General features: G+C 42.2%; 1 protein-coding gene across 1 annotated transcript; it reads right to left on the bottom strand.

The window, feature by feature from the left end:
- Positions 1–255: 255 nt before the first annotated feature.
- Positions 256–8,604, bottom strand: LOC112995785 (endothelial cell-specific molecule 1). The gene is made up of 3 exons (XM_026120982.2): positions 7,954–8,604; positions 4,465–4,620; positions 256–2,302 (listed from the first exon to the last, which is right to left on the bottom strand). The coding sequence occupies exons 1-3, from the start codon at positions 8,252–8,254 to the stop codon at positions 2,202–2,204; spliced, it is 558 nt and encodes a 185-aa protein (XP_025976767.1). The 5' UTR covers positions 8,255–8,604; the 3' UTR covers positions 256–2,201.
- Positions 8,605–11,599: the final 2,995 nt, after the last annotated feature.

Raw genomic sequence — 11,599 nt, 5'->3', positions numbered from 1 at the left:
TGGATCAAGCCTCCCCGTTTTGGAGGTGAAGACAGTTGGCTAGGATAGAAACAGGCCGTTCTGGACGTGTGCCGTTCTCTGCCACTCAGCCGCAGTGACAAAGAGCGGGCCCCAGCAAATTCACTTACTCAAATAGTTGTAGCGATTTTGAATCCGTTTCTGTGGATTTGGGAGCAAAATTTTGCCTAGACTGCAGGCACCGTGGCTATGCCATCATCAGGAATCTTATTCTGTTATTAATGGATAGACACAATAGACAGTTGTTTTTTTATTGAACAATAATAATCATATACTTTTTAAAACCAACCAGCTTCTTAGATTTACATTCAAAAACCCATAATGTCATTTATGACACTGTTGCAAAATAACAATAACATATGCAAATATTTATTACAGTCTTTAAATAATCCTCTTCAGTCTGCTGAAGAAACATGGGTTTGATCCTGCTCTTACTAAAATCAAGAAAGAAATTACTTTTGATATCAATAGTTGAGAATCAATACCTTTGCCTGTAAATATCCAAATATAATATCCCTCTCCCTCAGACCTAAACATTCAATTAAGGTTAAAATGTGGTACATGCTACTTTGGGATTTATGCTCATTTTTCTCTGATTATTGTAGTCAGATAACCCACACTGCCATACTGAAGTGGCTGCAGTAGACGCTTCTTTTTATTCTAATACAGCATGATCCAGTACTTACTTCATAGATGAAAACAACCTGCATTCACTGAAATTGGCTTTGGATCAGGATTTGGACTCTTTAAAGGTTTTGGAGTTTCTTTTGTTGGAATTTTAAAGCACGTTTCCAGATCCTGCATCAAACTGCTGCTGCTGTAGTGAGCTCCTTTCACTGACATCGCTGTCCAAATTCACATTGATTTCAAAGGAAATAGGGCTGCAATTCCAATGAGGCTGCTCTGCACTATGAGGCAGTTCCTAAACGCGTGCAGTCCAGGTTTACTCCAATACCACTACACTGGTAGTGTATACCACTATACCACTACATTAATTTCCAATATCTGAGGATCCGATTGTTTCCAAACATATTACTAAACCCATCTCACTATGGATTTTTATGTTTCAAATATGTAACCCAGTCTGGACTGAAAGAGGGACTGCTGATTCCTACGACTCTCTAGTGCATGCAGGTTATGTTGCTGGCTGAAACAGGACTGCTTCCTCCTGCAACTAAGAAATGAAGGACGGGCACGGAAGTCCTGTCAGGTCTGGCTGCTCTATCAGCTAACTAACTGTGAGGCCATATCTTGTCTACTTTTGGTCAGATAAACGCCATTCTCTGAGCCAGAGCAGGGCTGCAGCCAGCAGAGAAGACGGAAAGTACGCAGGTCCATTCGCTGGCCTCTGGCCTTGGACCTGCTCTTCCCCATGAAATGCAGACATCACTGTAATGGCACCAAGATATCTGCTTTATAGAGACATTTAAATAATACTAAGCAACTTCTGTAGTTTCAGGTCCTCCTCTACAAATCTGCATAATTTACCAAGCATCTGTTTCTCTATACAGAATTTAACATTAGATATCCGCCTAATACAATATATTTTTACAGTGTCTTAGCTGAGTTATTCACAACATATAAACTTAAATGGTGGGTGCTTTCTCCCTGAAAAAGGCATATTTTTCTCCTAGGAGCTGTTACCAAACTTCTAAAACCCAGAAAATGACTAATGACTAATGTTGGTTTATTTAATTCACACCACTGTGCTCCTACATTATTATTATGCTTGTCAGTGTGACTCAGGGGCATTGCTTTCTATCCTGGGCTTTGTTGACGTACATTTCTTTCACCTTGGCTCCATACCAATAGTTTTGGCCTCACCCAAAATGTCCACTGAATTCAGTGAGAGCTTTCCTGGCCTGAGGCTGCAGTGAAGAGGGTTGAATTGTGTGTGTGTGTATGTGTGCGCGTGTGTGTGTTTCAATATTACTATACATTCAGCAATCTACAATACACTTCTGTGTTCAAATACTTATCAAAACAAATATCAAAAATCATATACACTGTACAGTCTATTTTTAAGTAAACATTTTTCTCATGAAAAACAGAATCACAATTGGCCTTCAGAGGTTACATTTTCATATGCTATAGATCTACTTAGTTCTTAAAGTGTGTTGTTGCATATTCAATAATCTGTGAGAAATGCATTCACTTGAAAGTCTTATTAGTGTAAGTAAATATCAGCGAGGATTTAGCCATTTCATTACCGGAGAGCGAATTGCTTTCTCCTTAACAAATTCTTCTTTTACAGAATTGCCATCCCCTGACGCCATGTCGTTCTCTGAAAATTTAAAAGAGAAGGTAGATTTTGTGAAAATGAGAGAACTAAAATGTTTTCCTGCAGCTGCTGCTCTGGGTTTGGGAACACTTCAGTAAACTCTTAGTTGATAATCCATTTTCTATCTACCTGAATGCCTCTGGTTATCTAATTGCAAAATATCTGCCAAATTATGGCATAGAACAGATGAGTTTTCTAATAGTTTAAGCATAAGGCAGGTGACTTGAATTCAGCTTCCAGCTCTCAGACTCTCCAGTGTGACATGGGACCACACAGCACATCCACACCAGGATCTCTACAGTAGTGGATCCTTCAGTAGTCAATTCAATATGCCTGGAGCCGTTCTCTCGTGGAGGGCAGCTGGCATGGAATAGCCTGATGCATGCCATTAAACTCTCTTACCCTCCAGAAGAAGGTAAAAGATATCCAGTTTGTCTACTGGAAATGGTCCCTGGCTCATGCTAATTCCCGAACTCTGGCTGCGGTTGCTGGGAAGAGAGGCCAGCTGGCCTGGGACTAGCCACGCCAGCATGCCAGGCACTGCCCAGCGGTCTGACAGGAAAGGTGATGGAACTGCAATACGCAGGAACACTCTCTGGCACTGCTTAATTTACTAGGGTAGATGTAGCCATAGTGTCTTTCTAAAACATATGGGCCAGAAACTCACCTGAATAAAATATAGAAGCATTCACAGTGGTTATAATTAGCCAAGAATCCATCCTGGATTATATAGCTACCACTAAAGACCACTATTAAATGCAGTCATGTGTGACTTTCCCATGACGTACTATACACAATATTCCTGGTCTACTACCAGCGAGGAAATTCTGAGGGGTAGAAATTGGTGTGTAAGCTTTGCATTGGTAATAGCAAAAATTCTGCTTGTTTCTCTGGGGTGAAGATTTCCCCCTGGTTGGGTTCAGACAATTAGCTGAATATTGAGTCTGCACAAGGTTTGATTCAAAAGTGGGAGGTGTGGGTGAGAAAGTGGAGGAGGAACTGAGGAAAACAGGCTACCTGGGAACATGTGAGGATACATAGTAGATGCAGAAAAAAAGAAAAAAAGGAAGACAACAGTATTTTTTCAAGTTATTTCAGCACCCTTGGTACTAAGCAAACGTAGAAAGGCAGAAGAACATAACCACAGAGAAAAATCAGAAAGGAACAAGACCGATCCAACTTGCAAAGTTTTTTTCAAAGACGATTTTTAATGTGATATGAGCAGTTTGTTCCTTTCTGTTCTTCTCTATATAGAGAATGGGAGCAAGATAACCCCTATATTGAGGCAAAAAAATCTAGATAGCTTAATATAACAGGAGAGAATCAGAACAAGGCAAACAAATTGCAGCTGGAGGAGAAGTAAACTTCAAGGACTTTGGGGTGAAATCCTAGAAAAGTTCCCAGTAGTGCTAGGATTAAATCTCTGATATTTATTGAAAATGTTTACATTCGTATTCATTTTAATTGGTGTTTAAGTTTAGGGTCAGCATTACTCCATTCAGTATTATCAGCTGGAGAATCAAAGGGGAAGAAATTTTAACCTCAGCTTTAAAAAATTCAGTAATCTTTCCCTTCTCTCTCCAAATACTCCATTTTTTCACATACCTTCCTTTTTTTTTTAATTCTGGAAGGATCTTTTACAAGCTTGAGACGTAATCTTAAACATAAGTACATATTCCAGAATACATACTATGGTAAATAACTGAACTAAATCATTTCATAAAACAGCTCACTGACATCCGAAAATGTATAAAGCCCTGACTTCATAGCAAGGAGATGTAATTTTTACCACCGGTAACACTAGTGTCATCTAGTGATATCCTATTCTAGACAAAGTAGCTGCATACATTTAAACTGGCTGACACAAATCTTAGCATACCCTCCCGTTGCACGAGTGACCTCATACTGCCAGCATGTGCAACAGCTACAAACCATTTTGCCTATATTAGGGTTTCAACACGTTATTTACCATGTGTTACAGCTCACCTAATTCCTTGCCTTATGTTAAGGGAGCTGCCAACGAGAAAAATAAATGTGCCTTGTGCTGTTAGCTATTTGCAGAGCTCCACCAAAGTACACATCACTCATGCACAGCATCTACAGCACGCTCGTAGATCACGTACAAGGTGGTTTCTGCTAAAATCAACTGCCCCACGAAGTCTTACCTGTGTGTGAAATTACTTTTCGTCGATTCGGAGGCTTTGAAGCAGAGAGTTGAAAAAATGGGAACTTCAAACACTTCCCAGTTACTCTGTCACAGATGCCAGACGGACAGTTGCAAGTTTTCCTGCATTCCATTCCATAGGTGCCGTAGGGACACTCTGAAAGAGGACACATTGGGAAGTAATATAGCAAAGCAATCCTCAGCGAGCCAAGTCAACTACCAGCTCTCTCAATAGTTGGTCTGCGTATATCCTTAAAAGTGGAAAACCTCTAAGTGAAATTAAAGGATTTCATGATGCTGACTTTTTTACCAGTATTTTCCAGTTTTAACAAGCATAAGTTTTCCTTACCACACACTATATACATCTTTCTTCTCCTACAGCATATGTTGCAATGCAATGTTATTTACAATGTGCTATCGGTAATCTTTCTCTGAAACACTTGTGGTGTTAAAATGCAAATGAAAGGCAATGTGAATATCTAAATACATAATCACAGAGGATGCAGTTAAAACTACAGATAGTGTCTGGTGAAGTTTTGTTTTTTAGCTTAAGCAGATTAGCATGGGATTTAGAAAAGAGGACAACTGAAGAATGTTTCTGAACTCACTATTCAGGCATGCTGTTGTATGACTTACACGACTTCAGTGATTTAGAGCTGTAATTTGTTGACAACGCTGAGGCTGTTTTACCGAAACGGACACTTCCTATAGGCTCCATTGGGGCTGCCAATTCCTGCCCGGAGGAGCTATCCAGGGTGGCAAACTGCCTCCCCCGGCCTCGGAAAGCCAGGGCCAAGCAAGGCGGAAAACGGCTGCTGGTGCTCAGGGAAGAGCCTGCCGGCATGCGGAGGCTTCTGCTACAGCAAAGTATTGTCTTCCTACGGCACACAGCAAAGATCTCACCTACCGCCCCAGCCAAAACAGCGAATACGCTCTAAAGAGGTCACAAAAAGCTCTGGAAAACCAGCCGGTCTCTCCTAGGGACAGCCCTGTGAGTCCCTGCAGCCTGGGCACCTCCCTGAGCTTCACCACGCTCCCCATCCCAAGCAAGGGCGCTCTTTGATCTGCTGCTTGTCCACATAAAACAGAAACAAAATCCTGCCAAAACAAAACGGTTTGTGAGTGCGCAGTCCTCCGCCAGGGGCAAGCGGGGCAGGGAGCACACGCCGCACGGGGCAGATACTGCCACTTCGCCTGGTCGGGTGGCTGCAGGTGCTCAGCTGCTCGGCTCGGAGAGGGGGACGCAGAGCTGTGCAGAGCCCAGCGGAAAACAAGTCCGAGTCCAAAGGCGCTTGGTTCCACAAGGGATCAATCCAGGACTTGCCAGCGCTCTTCAGGACAGATGAAACTGAGAGATGTGAGTCAATTTTGCTGCTAGCAGGTGATGTTCAGTAAGAGACTGATCTTACATAAACTAGCAAATAACTCCCTGTGATTTAAAGGAATCAAGAGCAGATTCCCACTGCGACAGAAATGTCTGAAGTTAAGAGGGAATTTCCCAGTAAAAGTGCAGAGCACCGGTCTTCCTGAGTCTGTTTTGGACAATAATAACATTACTGTTGATTATAATATGATGCACTCTTTTAAAACTGTTTAGATAAGTACTCTCAAGAACATGAATTAATTAATGCTCAGCAAACTGCTCTGAAACACATACCGTGCATATTTTACCCATTTCAGAATTAAGAAATAGAATAACAAGAGTTCAAGTCATTTGTCCACAACTTCAAAGCAGGTTAGTCACATACAACTGAAGAGAATCTAGCCATCCTCACTCCATGATTCAGTATAAAATTGAAACTTATTAAAATAAATGAGTGATCTAGTATCATATCTATATATGGATAGATAAAATAACAATATTGACTCAATACTTTGCCTGATAAAAATCAAATATGTACAGAAAGAGATTATACTATCTCAGAGCTGAGATAAAAAAGAAAAAAAGATAGAAAAGTGATCTATAAAATTAGTGCAAATAAATCTGTGGGGAATACAAGCCCTAAATATCAATTCAGAACTCAAAGTCAAGATATGGCTTTACTGCAATTAATGAGAGTTTGTCCACTGACTCACTGGGAAAAAGATTTTACTTTATAGTTCCTTAATATTATCTGCAGAGCTTCCAGGATTCAACTACAGACATTCAGATCTCATGTCCCTCAGTGTTTCCTTTTTCCAATTTTAAGTGTGCTGTTGCAAAGAAATTCCTATGAGGACAGTGAAAAGTATGTACTTGTTTAAGGAAATATTAAAGGAATTATAGCTGATACCTTGCACTGCAATATTTTTAATAAACTGAAGGTCATTCAGCTTACTCAGTAACATACTTTTTGCTGATGGGTGCACAAAAGGTATGATTTTTAGACATAAATTCTAGTCTTTAGAAAGAAAGGGGGGTATTTTGGGTTTCACCCTCAAACATGCACATGAATTTGTATGATTCATATGCCAGTGTAACTACATGTGTCTCCTATGTGAGTCAACCTGAATGGTTTCTGCAGCATCCAGCCCTAAACCATTCCCTTAACTGAAGTTATTAATACTTCTAATATTTAACTGTCGAGACTTCTTCATTTTTAAGGAAGTTATTCAGAGGCATAACTGTATCTGCTTACTGAAGTGGTACCTGAACACAGGAAAACTCACTGCATTCGTACTTTACAGAGCCTTTTTTAATTATTTATTTCAAAAACTTTCCTCCTACCTCTCTGTAATTTAATACCGTCTTTCCTTTAAACAAATCGCCTTCGTAACAAGGTGAGAATTGCTCTTAACTGAAACATGCCGTTATGGTCTATGACTGAAGAAATGGGCATGCAGCGTACCTGGTGTGATCTAAAGCAGTGGCTCTCTGCTCGTCTCAGATTCAGCTCCTGTGCTGTCGCTACTGTCCTGCAGGCAGGAGAGGCTCCGTTTGCCTCCCCTGACCACATCCCTAGAGTAGCTGAGCACCTCAAAGGCAGGAACGGATTAAATACAGCAATGTCCCCAGGAGGTCGCGCAGCACCGTTATCTCCGTTTCACAGACCCCAGAGCCAGCTCCCGGTCCGCACGCAGGCGAACGGCAGTGCCCGAGGGACCCTCCACACCTGCGCGTAGCCCCAGGGCAGCCCGGCAGGGGCAGGGACCCAGCAGCAAGGCTGGACTTGCAGGATTAAGGTCTTTGCAGTTTACACAAAGCCACCCACCAAAGCAGTGGAAGGATCAGGACTAGTGCCCGGGTCTCCGAAGTCTCAGTCAAAAATCTTATCTCCCATTCATATTTCCTTAAAGACGTCCCCGAGTCTAAACAATATTCTCACATTAATTCCCCTGGTCCCATCTACATGGAACATCTTTCAATACCAGCAGGTATTTTTCACTTTCTCCTTGTCTAAGGGCTGAGCTAGAAAAATCCGATTTTAGCCCTTTCAAGCAGGAGGCAAGCTCTATATGTAGGTTGCTGTCAAATTGCCACAGTGGGTGCATGCAAAGTGAATATTGTTACCTTTGCAGATACCAAATTCATCACCAAAGTCATCCTCCTCAGTGTAAAACTGGCACTTCAGCCCAGGACCACACTTGACACCATCCATACCCGAGACCGTACGATAGCAAGTCTCCCCCAGAGCAGCCGCACACACTCTGCAGCAGCCACAGTCATCCAGCACCGTTCGCTTACAGCGCAAGGTACTTTTGCACGCGTTACTGTCACAGGGCTCGGGACAATCTACCGCGTATTTGGCACTCCAAGCAGTTCCAGCGTGCACGGGCAGCAGGAGGAGGGTGAGCAACAGGAAGCCCTTCATGTCTTGCAGGGGTAAGTGCTCCGTCCCCAAGAGCGGGTTTTAGTGCTCCGCGTGGCGCCCGGTGCTGCGGGAGGCAGCGGTACAGAATCCAAGGTGGGAGCTGCGCACATCAGCCTACAAGTTTATGAGCTTTATACAGTGTGTTGCCCACATGCTGCACCGTCGTCAGCTTCCTCAATCCGGCAGCGCAGCTCCTGCCAGCCTCCCTTGTTTCAGTTCATGAAATCCAGGATGAAGGTTGGATTAGCACTCTGCTGCCATCCAGGAATTGAAAAGCCTGCGCTGATGTAATCTGTTATGTTTAGTTGGTTGTTTTGCATGAGGACTAAAAACTCTCTCACATCCGTCTCAAATGCTCAAGGACGTCTGCCAAAAGAAAAAAAAAAACCCACACACAACCAAAAAAAACCCAGTAGGTTACATACCTTCCTTCAGGACAGGGCTCGCTCTGACACTGGGCATACTGCTGATAGAACAGCTCTGTTAGTAAAAGAGAGCTCCTGCGGCAGGGAAGAAAATCACATTGAATTATATCACTGCTGGAAGAATTCTTTTTTTTTAAGAAATATTTGCATAGCCCTCTGAGGGGAAGCGGACAGTTACTTTGAAGAACAAAGATCATGCCATTTAACTAACATACGAGCTCAGATATTTTAGTAGAGTTTTTTCTTGCTTGCATTGAAATGGTACTTTTAATCAGTACTAGGTGGAGGTGAGTTAAACATTTCACTCCAAGATTATTGCTAGGACTAGAAACAGGTCAGACAGAAACCAGCATTTTGCGGGATCTTCCGCAGGAAGTTCAGGAAAATGATCCATGAGATGCCCCTGACCTCACAACCAAAGGGGGAAACCCCATCTGTCACTGGCGCTGTCAGCACAGCCCAAACACGCATCTGGAGGGACCGATTCTCCTCCCATTTACACCACTTCTTTACTCATCAAACTCTATGGGCTGCCCTTATGCTACTCTTGAATGAAACCAGCATAAATAAACAGAAAATAAGGCTCAGTTTTCCTTCCCCTCCTCCCCCAAGGCTTTATTCACCCAGCCAGAGCCTTGACAAGAAACAGCAAACAACCTAAGAGTTCAGTAAAACAGATGAAGCACCAGAGAGATGGAAATCTCTGCTCTAAAGAAAGATCTCCAAGGAAGGAAAGAAAGAATAAAGCTAACCATGAATACCTCTCTGAATACCAAAAGTTGCTGCCACCAGAGCTGGTGGGAACAGAATCAAGTTCTAAACTCATACGTGACCACCTTGCCATTTGGGAAGCCTGTGTCCCCAGCGGCCCAAGGACACTGCCAGGAGGCTGGCAAATAAAATGAAAGGCTGCACTGGTAATGCAGGAGACGAGGAAAGCCTTTTCTCCATGAGTATAAATGTGTGGATAGACAGATCCCAAACAAAATACTTCGCTCATCTCTTTTGTGAAGAGGATAAGAAAACCAATACATTGCATGTTGCATTTCAGTAGGCTGTTCATTTACTTCTGGAAACGTGAATATCAGAACCTGTGCAGGACCGGACAGGACAGGAGAGGACAGGAAATCTGTTTAACATATGCCAAAGGGAGACCTACACTCAGGCAAATATTTGCAGGTAATGCATCCATTTTAAACTGTACATAGTTACACATAATACAATTCTTCTAATCATAGTTGTCAGCTGGCAGTTGTTTAAATATACAAGCTCACACCTGGTTTTACGTGTAACCCAGAACTGCAGTCAGTGAATTTAAAGTGTAAAACTTATAGCATCAGCGTTGAAATCTCTACTGGTATAAACTGACAAAGCTCTACTCATTGCCATGAAATGAGAGCAACTAATAGCTGTAGACAACCTGATTTTCAGCAGCCACGCAGCTATCCTCTGGGAAGGGAAAGGAATAGTTCAAGTGTGGAAGTGAAGATCGCAGCTAAAAACCAAAGAGGAACAAAAGTGCAAGGTTCTACTGAGCAAATAAATTAGAAATGGATGTGCTCTTCCTGACCCCATCACAGTCACAACACGGCAAAAGCCCGTTTTCCAAAAAAACCCAACCCAACGTTTGCGAAGACGGCCCCAAAGTTCACGGCTCAGCAGACTAATATAAACCACTGTCCATTTAATTTGGCATTAACATGAACTAAAATTGACATTGGTTTATACTAGTAGGCCAGACTGGAACCTGCGGTGGCTGAGGAGCCTCTGTAAACCCCATGGAGCAGTCCCTCAACGGGAGGGAGAGGCTAAATGCTAACAGAGGGCCAAGGAGCACAGCTAAGGGCAGAAACCATTGCGGTCCCCCAGGCTAAATCTGCTTGCAAGGGTGAAATAGCCCAAAGAAGCAGGTTACTTAGTGCAGCAGGTTAGCCTGGAGTAAAGAGGAGTTGGGGAAGACCCAACTTGACTCACCCAATTAATTCATACCTGCCTTTACATTCACACCTGCTTCCTCACGCAGAGGAGATAACAAAAGAGGGTGCAGACCTATCCACACATGCACGTAGGCATTTACACCTCGTAGTAGAACCATGCTGTTAAAATCCTTTTATATAAATATAATTAGGAAACGCTCCTCGTTTAAAACACCAAGCAAGATCTGAAAGGGCTGTGTTTCACGTTTCAGCTTCTCACAGGGAAAATGTGCTAGAGAGATGATAAATAAAAAAATTACATGCAGATGTGGCGAGGAAAAGAAATCGTAAAAGAAATCAGCACACTCCCCTAGCAACAAGCCAATATTATTTGGAATAAAATGGAAACTGCATTCTGTGCTTGGAGCTAGAAGCCAAAGTAAATTATTACAATGGATCAAGAAATACATGGAATGGAAGAAAACAATACGAACAGATAGAGGTCTGGCTTATCCATGAGTACCACTGGAGGAAATAATGAAAATATGGCCTTCCACACTGTCCACTGATTAAGTAATAAAATAAATCCAGTGTTCATTCCCTCTGGTTTTAATATTTCTTTGTTGTTTTACCTGTTGAATCCATTAAGTTTTTCTTTCCAATGAACAGCTTGGTCCTGTAAAGCCCTGAACTAAACTGTCCCTTGAAAATTGGTGCAACAGGAGTAAATGAAGCTTCTCCAGCTATCAACAGCAGAAAATCTGGCACCATTATTTAACTTGGAGAAAATACACTTTAAATGTGGAAGATTTTCTGGAGCAGATCAGATCAGTGCTAAAAAATTCTTTTTTTTAAATTTACAGTGTAAATTGCCTTGGTGCTAGTTTACATCATAATTACATCACCGTATATAATGTTTGGTATTCTTTCTGGAAGCAGAAAAGGTTTCAACCCTTAGGTTCAGCACTTTACAGGGAATTGAGCAACGACTGCTTTTGTATCGA

The sequence above is a fragment of the Dromaius novaehollandiae genome, chromosome W (assembly GCF_036370855.1).
Source record: "Dromaius novaehollandiae isolate bDroNov1 chromosome W, bDroNov1.hap1, whole genome shotgun sequence".
Classification (NCBI taxonomy): Eukaryota; Metazoa; Chordata; class Aves; order Casuariiformes; family Dromaiidae; genus Dromaius; species Dromaius novaehollandiae.
This window is presented reverse-complemented; position numbering and strand designations above follow the sequence as displayed.